Genomic DNA, 13,793 nt, shown 5'->3' on the forward strand with positions numbered 1-13,793 from the left:
TTACCGAACTAATTGCTTCTCAGTTGTTAATGATGGTATTCCAAGGTTTACAGTTGGGTAGGTAGAGAATTGTGACTGTTGTTTCTGACAGTTGTGTCTGCCCCTTCCCTCCTTTTTTTGTTCATTGCTTACCAATACTAAATAATTGTTTTAGGAAAATCTTATATATAAGTTGGTACCAAGCTGAACAGATAGATTTATTGCTATCTCTAGAGAAAACTAGACTTGCTTGAAAGTTAATTGTTCAGTATGTTGTTGCACAACATTGAATGCTAATATTTTATGCTCAGCACTTGTTTATGTCTTTGGGATCATTGTTCCTTTGTTTTGTCATTGTGGAATTGTATTGATGTAGGCTGTGACACAGTTTCTGTGTTTTGTCCATTAGAATGATCAGGTTCTTGAATATTTTAGCAACCTTTTTTCCTTTATTACTTACACTTCTAGATGTCTTCCATTTTAATTTTGTGTGTTGGTGCATATGTGGAGTTCAGAGGGTATCTTCTAAGAGTTGACTTCTCCATTCTGTACATCTCTGGTATCAAAGTCTGGTTTTCAGGCTTAGCGGCAAGTGTTTGAAACATTTCTTAAGTCTGGCTGGTTTTTAGTGAATTTTGTCGGAGTTTTAGTGTTTGACCTGCGGATCTGGAGATAGTTCTCCGCTTTTCTTGTGTTTTGCTGTGTTAAAGGAGAGCTCCAGAAGAGTGGAGTGGGAAGAAGTCTCTAACAACCCCACCTTATCAAACTTCAGTGTCTTATCTGGTTGCTTTAGGGTCTTTTGTTTTGTTTTGTTGTTGTTAAGCCTGCCCAGGTATAATTACTGTCCTGATTTTACTCTTGTTTACCTATTTATTATGTATGTATAAATATGCAATACATAGAAGGACTAATATGTTTTTCAACTTTATATGAATGATATCACATTGTACAGTTACTTTCTGCTATTTGCTTTTTCTGTGGAGCATTGTATTGTGGAGATTTTGTTCCATCTAGTCCATTATGTGCCACGAGGAAGGAGAGAGACAAGACTTACTGGTCCCAAAGATTTCATTAAATCACCAAATAAGTAGGTCACTGATTGATCAGGGCTGTAGGACAAGGACCCAGGAGCCTTGTTTTTCCTGACAGCCCTGAGCAGAGGCAGAAGTGGAGCTTATGAGCATAAAATCACAAGCATTTGTTGCCAAGTTACAGTTAGAATTTTCACCAGTCCAAAATCAAAGATTAGGAACTTTCCTTGTATGTTCCATCATTGTCAGTTGACATACAATGCAAACTTCAGTCCAACCCATCAGATTCATTTGTTCCTTCTGTTGTTAGCAATAGCCATAATGTTTTTAGAGAACTAAAGATGCATAACAACGATTTCTATGCTTAAGGAGGAGGTTCATCAGCCATTGGGAAGTTCTCAGCTCCCCTAGGGCTTAGGAACCTGAACTTTATTTCACCCTACAGGTAAATGGAGTCTGAAGTCACAATGGCAGTACTCAGGTCAAGGTGCTTTTGCCTGCTCCCTTCATTCCCCTCTTGTCTTGTGACTGACTAGATGACTCTTCATCTAGGGCCTTGAATAGGAGTTGTACTGTGCCCTTAGAATCATGCACATGACAGCACCTATGTGATCTTGAACAAAGTGTGTAATGGCATTGAAAATGCAGGGGGCAATCAGTAGAACAAGAAACAGGAGGGTTAGCGGACCTACTAGACGTTGGCAATGGTTGTCAACCAGGGAAACCAGTTGAAGAGTGGTTTGTACCAGTTGGAACTTTGTTTTCTTTCCTCCTCCTAGTGAGGAGATTTTCTTTAACTTTTGTTAGGGTCTCTCTAATAACATCCGAATGGTTGGCATAGAAGCAGTGTTTCTCCCAGGGTCATGCATAAATCTCCCTCCCTAAAGAAAAATAGATCCACCCCACAGCAGTTTTGCAGGACCACTTCTGCCAGCACGTCAACTTGATTTTCTAGGAAAGAGATGGAAGAATGGAGGTGGTAAATGTCTCTGTTGGTTGGTTCACTTAAGACCTGCAAGTTACAGTCCCCAGTGATTAAGGCTACTGTGCAAAGGGCTGTTGACCCTGCAATCCTGATAGGAAGAGGACAAGTATAGCAGGTGTCCTCCTAGTGTGTGGTAAGCCTGTAGTCCCCATATGCATTCTCCCTGCTTCCCCTTCATAGTATAGGGCTTGAGGCACAAAAGAACTAATACACAAAGCTCAGGCTTGTCTTCTTCAGTGAAATGTCCTAGGGAGAAGCAAGGTGTCATCCCCAAAGTACAGGCAAACCAAGTTGATGGGGGGCCACCAAGAGGGTATTTTGGTTTAAGGCAGCCCATTTGGTGTTAGGGAGGACATAAGTGCAGGAGTTTGTACAAATCAAGGAGTAGGGTGATATTGCTAGAGGGTAGTTGAAAGCGCAAAAATAGGTTCCCTCTCCCTGGAGGTTCCCCAAAGTTAGGTTGGGTGTCCATGGGTAGAGAGCTGTGGCGGATGCAAGGGGAACTAGTGGGCTTGATGGGTTACCTTCCTTGAGGGTGATCCCAGTGTAAAAGAGAGGTTTGTGGTCTAGCCAAAGCCAACAATCAGTTGTGAGATTAGGATGGGTGGAATTCAAATAAGCATATGTAGCATTGAGTATCCCAAGCAGGGGGTGATTTCTCCAGCAGAGCAGTATCTAAAGGTAGAAGGGGGGCATTGATCACGAGGGTTGGGCTGGTTATGACTGGGGCCACATAGATTTGATGATGACTGAGCTCCTTAGATCTGGTGATGACTGGACCCCATTGATTTGGTGGTGACTGAGCTCCATAGGTCTGGTGAGTCTGGTAATAGTTGGGCCCCTTAGGTCTGGTCATGGCTGGACCCCCTAGGTCTGGTGATGACTGAGCCCCTTAGGTCTGGTGATGGCTGGGCCTCTTAGGTCTAGTGATGGCTGGGCCCCTTGGGTCTGGTGATGGCTGAGCCTCATAGATCTGGTGATGGCTGGGCCCCATAGGTCTGGTGATGCCTGAGCCTCATAGATCTGGTGATGGCTGGGCCCCATAGGTCTGGTGATGCCTGAGCCTCATAGATCTGGTGATGGCTGGACCCCATAGGTCTGGTGATGGCTGAGCCCCATAGATCTAGTGATGACTAAATTCCTTAGGTCTGGTGATGGGTGGGGCCCCATAGGTCTGGTGATAGCTGGGCCCCATAGGTCTGGTAATGGCTGGGGTCCCATAGGTCTGGTGATGGCTGGGGCCCCAAAGGTATGGCCTCCTTTTTGAGGAGAAGAGGCTGATCTTTTATTTATTTATTTAATTTATAACCCAGAGGTTACATGGGTCTAGGAGGACTGGGCAAAGCTAGTTTCTGGATGGAATTCCATTCCTGGGTTTTTGCCTAGCTTGTCCTGATTCCCCAGGTTAGCCCTGTGTCCCATCTAAAAGGGAGAAACAAATCCCAATGTTTAATGGTAATTGTGGTGGGATTACATGTCCTAGGGACAACACAGGAAGAGTTTTCCTCCGTGTGACTATGTCTTTATCCCTGTTGATTCCCCACCCTGGGACCCACATCTCACATCCCCAGTGGTCACAATGAAATTGATCTTCAGTGGTACGTGTGGACCCCTTTTCTGCAGACAAATAATATTGTCTGCCTCAAAGTTTTCTTTCTGCTACCACCCAATGGTTCAAGAATCATCAGAATATTTTCCCTTTTGGGGGGCATAGAGGGTAACCCCCTTTAGTGGGCCATAAGATAAAAAGGTCTAGTTTAAATTTGATGGCTGAGATATAGGTTTCCTGTCATATTTCAGAAATGATCTGTCCTGTTTGCGTATTTGACAGCCTCCACAGATAGAGTTTGGGCTAGTAATGTCCTGGGGCAAACAACATTATCATTGAGAAGGTTGAGAAATAAGTCTCATCTTTAGAAAGTCCTTGGGGTCTTGGTGAATTCTCCATCATCAGGCTCTTGCTTCTTGGATTTCTTAGATGGATGCAAGTTTAATCTGGAAGTGATAGATCCAGGGCTTGATGCCGTTGACCTTTATAACTGGTGGGTAGTTAAGATCACAGAATGAGGTTCCTTCCACCGAAGAGACAAGGTCTCAGCTTGATGGCATTCGATCCACATGAGGTTGCCAGGTTTGAACAGGTGGGGCTCTAATGGTTCAAATTGAAAGGCATCTCTATCAGTTCATTGATGGGAGGTGTGGAGAGCCTAGATAAGCTGAAGCAGGTGGTGGTTAGAACTTTCAGCTAGAGCCTCTTGGCTCAATATGGGATTTTGGGGGGCGGTCTCCCATAGAGGATTTCAAAAGGTGTTAGTCTGAAAAGATGGGGAGTGTTATTGGCCCTAAGTAGGGCCATGGGAAGGAACATGGTCCAGTCTGCACCAGTCTTTAGGGTCAGTTTGGTCAAGGTTTCTTGTAGGGTTCTATTCATCCTTTCTATCTGACCTGAGTTTTGGGGTCTGTAAGCACAATGAAGTTTCCAGTCTCCAGCATCTTAGCAATGCCCTGAGTGACCTGAGGAACAAAGGAAGGGCTGTTATTGGACCCCAGGGCTACAGGCATCCCAAATCAGGGGACAATCTCTTCTAATAGCTTTTTAGCCACTGTTAGGGCAGTTTCCTTTTTAGTAGGAAATGCTTCAATCCAGCCAGAGAATGTATCAACCATATCATTTAAAGCCGGACCTTCTGGACCTTACCTTGGTGAAGTCGATTTCCCAAAACCCGCCAGGAGCTATACCCTTTTCTCTTTTACCTTGTCCTGTTTCTTTGTGAGTTTTGGCATTGGTTTGTTGGCAAGACAGGCAGTTGGTAGTAATATCCTGTAAAAGACTAGTTAACTAAGGGATAAAATAGGTGTGACCAAGCAGCAGCTGTCCTTTGCTAGGTGTGTCCCTTGGTGGAGCTGTAGGACCAACCATCTACCTATAGATCTTGGCAGTATCAAGTGGCCATCAGCTGTCTTTCTCCATTTTCCTTCTTGACATCCATTTTTGGTCTATCTCCAGGTCTTCGTCCTCAGGCCCATGTGTATGTCCTGGGGCAAAGTAGACATTAAGGACAGGACATTCCTGATCCCAATGAAGGTCTTTTCTGCTGCTGGTCAGGCAGCCTCATGTGCTTTTCTGTTTCCCATTACCTCCTTTGTCTGTCCTTGATGACCCGGGCAATGTAATTGCCACTTTATGAGGGACCTGAAAGGCCTAGAGGAGGTCCAAAATTTCTTGCTTGTTTTTAGTAGTCTTTCCCTTGGTTGTCAGGAGTTCCCATTCTGGGTAAGGGTATGTGGCAAAGGCATGCCTGCTATGGATGGAAATCTTGACAGCTTTACCCTTCCCCAGAAGCAGGGTTTTAGTGAGTGACGTCACCTCTGCCTTTTGTGCTGGCGTGCTGGGTAGAAGGGCACTCTGCCACAGGACTGTCCAGTGTGTCAACTGCTGCTCCCATGTGGCATTTGCCTTGTGTCATGTGACTGCTTCCATCTGGGAACATCTCCAGATCAACCTCTGGCCATGGCTCATTCTCAGGTCCTGCCATACCTGCTAGGTTTGAGCCAGGATCTCCCAAAAAATCATGTTGTGTCCTGGCAGGAGGATTTAAGGCAGAAAACTGTTGAAGAAGACCCAAAGAGAGTCTAATAAGAGGGCTTAATAATGAGTCATTTGGGTGTTGGTCATCCGAGGGCCTGGAGGCCTGTAAGCACAGTCTCAATTGAATGGGGTAGTGATGGTGATGGCTAGAGTTGAGTCCATGGTAAGTCTGTCAGCATTCTTGACTAGTAGGACCGTAGCCATGATAATTTGTAGGCCTGGGGGCCAACCCCAGGCTGTGGTGTCCAGTCTCTGAATAGGTAGGCCACAGTTCTCTCCAGGCCAGTTGTGAGTCAGCACTCCTTTCGGTGTGTGCCCCCCCCCCCAAAAAAAAAAAAAAACCAACAACTGAAAAGACTTGGTTATATCTGGAAGGGCAGCTTGCTCCTGCTCTGTCCCCCACTCAAGGGGACCTTCTCCTCCTCTGGTGAATTCATAGAGAGGGTGGCTGTTTGTGCAAACCACAGAATCCAGAGGTGGAAACATCCCACTGAACCCAGGAATTCCCTTATGTGGCTTTTGGTTGTGGATTGGGGTGTGTTGGTTACGGTCTCGGTTCAAGCTGTTGACAGCTAGTACTATCCATCTTTTAGCTGACACCCAGATACTCTACCTGTGGGGTGTAGAGTTGTGCTTTTGTAGCAGACACCTTATCTTAGCTGGTTCAGGGTCTGGAGGAAGTGGGTGGTCACGTTAAACATTTCTCTTCTCTTGCTGCAATTAGAAGGTCATCTACATATTGGAGGAGACTGACCTTGGAGTGTTTTTGGCAGAACTCAGCTAAGTCCTGGTGGAGAGCCTCATCAAAACTGGTGGGGGAGTTCTTAAAGCCTTTTGGTAGTCTTGTCTAGGTCAGCTGTCCATTAAATCTGTTCTCTGAGGTGCTCCATTCAAAGGCGGACACAGACTGGCTGGCTGGGCCAGTGGTTTGCTGAAAAAAGCATCTTTGAGATCCAAGACTGTGTAAATTGTGTGGCTTGGGGGCAGCCCAAGATGGTGTATGGGTTAGGCACTTGGGATGGATGTCCTCCACCCTCCAGTTTCTCTCTCATAAGCCCTGGACTGTTCTGAAGTCCCCTATGCAAGGCTTTTGGACAGCCTGGGGGGGGGGTGTTGTTTCCATGGTAATTGGCATGGGACCAGGAATCCTGCCTTAAGCCTGTCAATGTGCATTTTGTTTCCTTTATGGGCCTCAGGAGAAATAGGGTATTGGAGGACCCATAAGGGCATTGCATCCACCTTTAGTTGGACTCACAATAGGGGTCTGATGTTGGGCTAGCCCTGGTAGGTTGGTTTCTGCCCATACTCGTGGGATTTCTTTTATGAGTTGAGAAAGGAGGGGTGATTGTCTTTTTTTCCCTTTGGCTGGCAAGGAGCCAATGCCAACAGGTATTCTTGGTGCAGGGGTAATGTTACCTCGCTCATTGTTAGGGCATCGGAGACAGTTTTATTGAAGCTTCGTTGTCCTGGAAGATGATGTGGGCTTCAAGCTTATGGAGGAGATCTGGTCCCAATAGGGGATATGGGCATTCAGGAATGACCAAAAAGGAATATATAAAGGTCCCTGTACACAAATCTACAGTCTGCCCCTTGGTATCTGGATGCCCCCTCGACAATGGTTTGTCCTTTAGTCAAGAGTCCTTAGCCGGGTGGTGGTGGCGTACACCTTTAATCCCAGCACTCGGGAGGCAGAGGCAGGCGGATCTCTGTGAGTTCGAGGCCAGCCTGGGCTACCAAGTGAGTTCCAGGAAAGGCGCAAAGCTACACAGAGAAACCCTGTCTCGAAAAACCAAAAAAAAAAGAACTGTTAGAAAGAGTCCTTTGAATTGCATTGCATGAGAATCAAGAAGTTAGTGCCCATGTCAACCAGAAAAATCAGTAGGTTATCTCTCCACCTTTCAAGTTATCTGGGCAAGAGGAGGGAAACTGAGCCCTAACAGCCTTAGCCTGTGATGGGTCAAGGACCTTGGGCCGTTGGAGTCTCTCCGGAAGCTCTGGGCAGTTGTATTCCAATGGCTGAGCTGTGACAGTAGAAACACACACCCATTGGGGCCTGCTTTTGTGGCTTCGGGGTTGTTGTTGGTCCTGTGGGGTGTTGGCCCTGTGGGGTGTTGTTGGCCCTGTGGGGTGTTGGCCCTGTGGCGAGGTTGATTATTGGGCCGCATTTGCTGGTTGGCTGAGGTGCCTTTCTGCCATGAGTCCAGCATGACTTGGGCCGTCCTTTGACCTTGGCAGTCTTCTGCCTGTTCATGGTTATTGTAGACTCATGCCGCTATTTCAACTAATTCTGAAAGCAATTTTCCTTCAAACTCTTCAATTTTTAATTTTTTTTTTCTTCCGAATGTCAGAGGATGTTTGAACCACAAGCAATGTTAATTGCCCATCGGTTTTCTTCTGCCTCGGGGTTGATGGTAATATATAACCTGTAAGCTTCCATAAGGCACTCTAAAAAAACCGAAGGGGGAGGGATTCTGATGGCTCCTGGATAACTTGGTTAAACTTAACAAATTAGTGAGTTTCCTGGCAGCATCTCTGAGACCGACCTCCCCCGCCAGTAGAGCCTGGTGGTAGATCTGGAGATGCTCCTTGCCTAATTGAGATGGAATTAGGGTCCCAGTCAGGACGAATCAAAGGGAAAACTGAGTCGAGAGTGGCCAGGTCAACAGTGGGTGGCCATGGCGACCAGGGACCTGTTTCCTGACTTCTCAGATGATGCTCGCTCATTCCTCAGAGGTGAAGAGGGCCTGGAGGAGCTGTTGTCAACCCTCCCAAGTGATCTGATGAGTAAAGAAGATGGTCTAAAAGAGAAGTGAGACCTTGGGGATTCTCAGAGAAAGGGGGATTCTGTTGTTTCCAGTTGTAAAGATCTGAGATTGAGGAGGAAGCAATAAACAAGGAAAGGGGTGTTGGCATCAGGGTCTGTTGGTGGGGCTTCACACAAAGAAAGAATTGTAGGGGGTTGGTAAGGAGTGCCAGCACAGGTTGGGGGGGGGGAGAGGATTAGCTGGGGACAGGGGAGGTATCTTAGAGGGAGGGACAGAAAGTGACTGAGGGAGAGGATAGGCTGGGGGAAGGTCAGCCCCTTCAGGACTAGAGCCAGGGAGGGCAGCCTTCATGGAGGAGGCGGCTGTGCCCTGTTTTAGCTTTGAGAGGGAGAAGGGCTGCCTGGATGGCCTTAAGGAGAGGCTGGAGCCATTGGGGAGGGTTTTTGAGGAGCCTCCCATGCCAAGATGTAGGGTATTTTATAGGTCTGGATGCCCCAGCTTGGCCAAGATCACCAGTAAGCTGGAAGGTGCGTCTGTTGCAGGGATAGGATGCCAGTGCAACTCCAGACCACAAGGGGGAGCACAGGCCCCAGGAGAGCCTATCCACGACCTGCCATCGAGTGTAAGCGTGGCTGCTCAGAGGGAAAGGTGTCCTGGCAGTCAGGAGCCAAGGAGTACCACAAAGTCACTGTAAGCATAGCAGCTTACAGCCCTGCTCCAGGGAAAGGTTCCTAGCAAAGTTGTTAGAGCTCTGCTCCTTCAGCTCTGCTCTGCTCTGGAGAAGTGTTAGAGCTCTGCTGTGTTCCCATTCTGGTGAGAGGTGTTCTAGCTGAGCTCCACGCCAGCAAAAGTGTCTGTCACACTGCACAGCAGACCTCACTCAAACAGAGTTTATTGGGAAGGAAAAATCCAGGAGGGTGGCTGCCTCTAAGGTGAGAAGCAGCGGCAAACTGAAACAGGGTAAAGAGCTTTTATAGGTTTTTTTTTTTTTTTTTTGAGGTGGGGAGGCTTTTCAGGGTGGCTTGGGATTGGTGGGTTTTTGTAGTCTGATTCTAGGACAAGCTCAGGGATTGGTGGGATTCTGTGCTTAGGGATTGGTGGGATTCTGCAGCCTGACTCTGGGGCAAGCTCAGGGATTTTAAGCCCTGGTATCAAGTCCTGGTTACCGTGGGGTATGCTGTGTATGATGTGAGGGTTTCAGGTCTTGCTCTCCATTTTGTACAAATTAGAAGGCCTTAATTTCTGGATTCATAGATATTCAGACCATTTGCAGGGGCAACAGAAACTGGGCTCCCATGCTTTCCATTTGTGGTCCTTGGGAGCTCAGCTGTGCCTAGCAGAAAGGTTCCCAATTATCAGTCATTTTCTTGGAAATAAACACCTTAGAGTCTACCATTGTGTTTTGGGAAGTGCTGAAGATGACCTCTGTTGACCAAGGAAAGTGTCAGTATAGCAGAAAATTCAGGATGTTTCAGGTAGTCAAACAGCTTTAGTTCTGTAGACTTTCCTGTGTTTCCCTGAATATGTCTTAGAGTTTTTGTTGCTGTGAAGAGACACCATGACCACAGCAACTCTAAAGGAAAACAGTTAACTGGGTTGCTCACTTACAGTTCAGATGTTCAGTCCATCAACATCATGGTGGGACCTGGCATCATGGCGAGACATGGCAGGCAGACGTGGTGCTAGAGAAGGAGCTGAGAGTTCTACATCTTGATCCACAGGCAACAGGAAGTGAACTGAAACACTAGGCATGGCCTGAGCATGTATGAGATCTCAAAGTCCACCTCCACTGTGACACACTTCTCCAACAAAGCCACACCTCCTAATAGTGCCACTTCCTATGAGCTTATGGGGGCCAATTACATTCAAACTACCACAGGGTTGGGGTGGGGGCTGGGGAAGGACTGTGTTGTGCTGAGTTTTCCTAGAGATAATCTTTTCCTAATGGAGCTTCTATTTTTACTTTATAGAGGCAGCTTGTTGCTGTAGCACTTCCTCAGGTTCCTACTTAACCCACTTTCTGTGCTAATGTAGTATATGTAATGAGCTGTTTTTGTACCCTGTGTATTTGAGAATTCCCTTTTCTTGTATTTTAAGAATAGCGTTCTAGACGGGCGGTGGTGGCGCACGCCTTTAATCCCAGCACTTGGGAGGCAAAGCCAGGTGGATCTCTGTGAGTTCGAGGCCAGCCTGGGCTACAGAGTGAAGTGAGTTCCAGGAAAGGTGCAAAGCTACACAGAGAAACCCTTTCTCCAAAAAACAAAAAACAAACAACAACAAAAAAAGAATAGGGTTCTATAACAAATCTTAGTTTCTTCATATACTGACTTTAAGTAGCATATGTTTTTCTATGATTAGAAATAATATATGGAATATATAATTAAAGTTTGGAAAAATAAATATGCTTCTTATATTTCAAATGACTCTCTGGGCTCTTATAAATGGCCTGAACTTCTTACTCAATTTTTATTAAACTATCTGATTTTTTTTTTCTTGCCTGACTTCAGCAGTTCCTATATTTCAAAGAATCCTGTGTCAGTAAATAATTTTGTGGGGCTGTAGAGCTGGCTCCATGGTTAAGAGCCCTGTCTTAACCATGGAGCCTGGGTTCCATTCCCAGCACCCAAATGTCTGTAACTCTGGCTCCTGGGGATCTTGTGGCCTCTGGAGGGCCCAGGCATGCATGTGATGCACAGACATACACATGCAGGCACAACACATATATATTAATATATATAATAAATAATATAATAATATATAATATATAATATATAAATGTATATATGTATAAATAATAATATATATGTATAAATGTATATATATGTATAAATAAAAACATTTACAATTGTTTCCTTGGAAGTCCTTTTGGGCCAGTGAAATAACTCAGAAGGTAAAGGCAGCTGCTTGAGGACTTGGTTTAATCCTTGGAACTCACAGAATAAAAGGAGAAAGTTATCCCCCAGGTTTCTGTTCACACTTGTGCTGCCATTACAAGCAGGTGACTCCTTATAATGTGTAATTAAAAAAATTTAAGCCATTTTTGTATCTGTGTGAAGTTTTCTCTTGACAGCAGGCAGAGAAACCTTTTCATTATTTTTGTGGAAGTTCTTTTATGGTGCAGTTTCTTTCTTTTTTTTTTTCGTTTTTGGTGATTGTTCTGAGACAAGGTCTTTACATAGCCTTGGCTGTCCTGGAACTCACTCTGTAGACCAGGCTGGCCTTAACTTACAGAGATCCTCCTGCCTCTGCCCTCCCTGATGCTGGGATTAAAGGTGTGCACCACCAAGCCCAGCTAATTTAGTCATCTTTTCTGATTACTAGTTTCCAATTTAAAATACCCAATATTTGAATTGATCTGTGAACTCTTTAGTCTACTCACAATGGGGGTGGAGTGTTCCATGATTTCTGGTGAAAATTGTCTTTTTTTTTTTTTTTTTTGTCATTTAATTGGACCATCCAAACACACAACTCCTGTAGTTAGGAGTTTAAGTGACCTGAAGCATTCAGTGGAACCTGGTGGCCACAATGAAGAAGTAGATTAGCTCCTTTTCTCACCTTTGTAAATAGTTGTTGCATTCTCACGATGCTTTTCTTTCTTTCTTAGTGGAAGAGAAAGCCAATACCTACCTCCTCCTTGGCATGAGCTTAGACGCTTGTGCACGCTACCTGCTGTTCTCTGGGCATCTATCACAGGCACAGAGGATGTATGAAAAAGCCCTGCAGATTTGTCAAGGAATACAAGGAGAAAGACACCCCCAGGTAAAGGAGGAAGGCAGTTCTGAGGAACAGTATATGTCAGCCAGGCCTGGTGGTAAGTAGGCACTCTGAAGATGGGTCTTAAGGTCACAGGTTCAAGGCTGCTGGCCAAGTTAGGTCCCTTGTCAAAAGGAGAAACAGACAAAGGGCTGGGTATATTTCGGTGGTAGAGAGCTTGCCCTGCATTGGTGAGGCTCTAGATTCAGTGCCTAGCATCAGTTATGGGCGTGGCCAGGCTGAACTGCATGTGAGGGTATAAAGGTTTATACACAGTCTGCTCACTTTCTTTCCACCAGCTTTCAAGTTCCCAGCTACTTACTACTTGTTTCAAGGAGGGTTTGAGATTGCTGACTAGTCACTGGCTCTGCCTATACCCTTTTACATGAGTCGTGGTTTACACAGTAGTCTTCTTTGTACAAGGCATGTCTAACCCAGTGTCTCCCCGTACTGGGGACTAGACCCAGGGGCTTTGCACCGGCAAGTGCTCTACCACGGACCTGAATCTCGAAGCAACACCATAACCACTGCATTATAGAACTGTCTTCCATACCAGTCAGAACCTTCTAAGTAAATGTTAGTTAATATATGAGTGTCTTTGCCTCCTGGGTAACTGTGGGAGGTGAAATAGGGACTTAAAAATTTCTTTTTTTCTTTTTGACGGGACTAGGGATTAAACCTAGGGCCTCATAAATTCAAGGCAAGGGCTCTACCACTGATCCATGGCCGTAGTCCTTAAATAACTTTTAAAACCTCTATCACAGAATTTTGTATGATTTTTCTTTTCTTTTTGGTTTTTCGAGACAGGGTTTCTCTGTGTAGCTTTGCGCCTTTCCTAGAACTCACTTGGTAGCCCAGGCTGGCCTCGAACTCACAGAGATCCACCTGGCTCTGCCTCCCAAGTGCTGAGATTAAAGGTGTACGCCACCACCGCCCAGCTATTTTGTATGATTTTTCAAAGCAGGCAAAACAAAGCCTTGTTAGAATGCTAAACACAGAATTGAGATCATCTGAATGCCTGCAGCCCACCATATAAAACAGATAAAACCGAACATGGAATATTTAGGACTTAATTCCTAGAGCCTGAATGGCATGTCACAGTAAGAAAGCAAACCTGAATTGGAGCACTAGCTCCCTCTCTTTTTCAAAGTCTTAAAGAGACCCCCCATAAGGCAGGTGAGGCTCAGGATCCGGGCAGGAACGCTGTTGTAATGCAGTGAGGTGTACAAAGCACTCGGAATGCTGGCTTCTCACCCCTGCTGCTAACTCCATAACGTGTAGAGCGGAATAGCCTGTTCCCATTCTGAGGCTTCATCATTGCTGGCCGTAGTGTGGATCTGACACTGTCTGCAGCACAGTGTGGGTCCACAGATCCCTGCAGTTCGCCCTTTGATGGAGTTGAAGACGTGTGTGTGCGATAACAAACGTCAGGCTAATGTTCTGTGTAGGTGTATTGGTAAAGAAAAGGCTGCTCTCTCTTCTAGACCATTGTGCTGATGAGTGACTTGGCTACTACTCTGGATGCACAGGGACGCTTTGATGACGCCTACATTTATATGCAGAGGGCGTCAGATCTGGCAAGAGAGATAAATCATCCTGAGCTGCACATGGTGCTCAGCAATCTGGCTGCCATCTTGACACACAGAGGTATGGAGCCGAAAGGACTGGTTCTCAGAAGGGCGGGGTGGGGA

General features: G+C 45.8%; 1 protein-coding gene across 2 annotated transcripts in view; it reads left to right on the forward strand.

Moving 5' to 3' along the window:
* Ttc19 (tetratricopeptide repeat domain 19) overlaps window positions 1-13,793 on the forward strand; it is a 33,464-nt gene that overhangs the window by 17,518 nt on the left and 2,153 nt on the right. For both annotated transcript variants that reach the window (XM_028857114.2, XM_028857113.2), the window contains 2 exons: window positions 11,954-12,108; window positions 13,587-13,749. In XM_028857114.2, coding sequence (XP_028712947.1) covers window positions 11,954-12,108; window positions 13,587-13,749 — 318 coding nt within the window. The remainder of the gene's footprint in view (window positions 1-11,953; window positions 12,109-13,586; window positions 13,750-13,793) is intronic.

Source organism: Peromyscus leucopus, chromosome 8b (assembly GCF_004664715.2).
Source record: "Peromyscus leucopus breed LL Stock chromosome 8b, UCI_PerLeu_2.1, whole genome shotgun sequence".
Classification (NCBI taxonomy): domain Eukaryota; kingdom Metazoa; phylum Chordata; class Mammalia; order Rodentia; family Cricetidae; genus Peromyscus; species Peromyscus leucopus.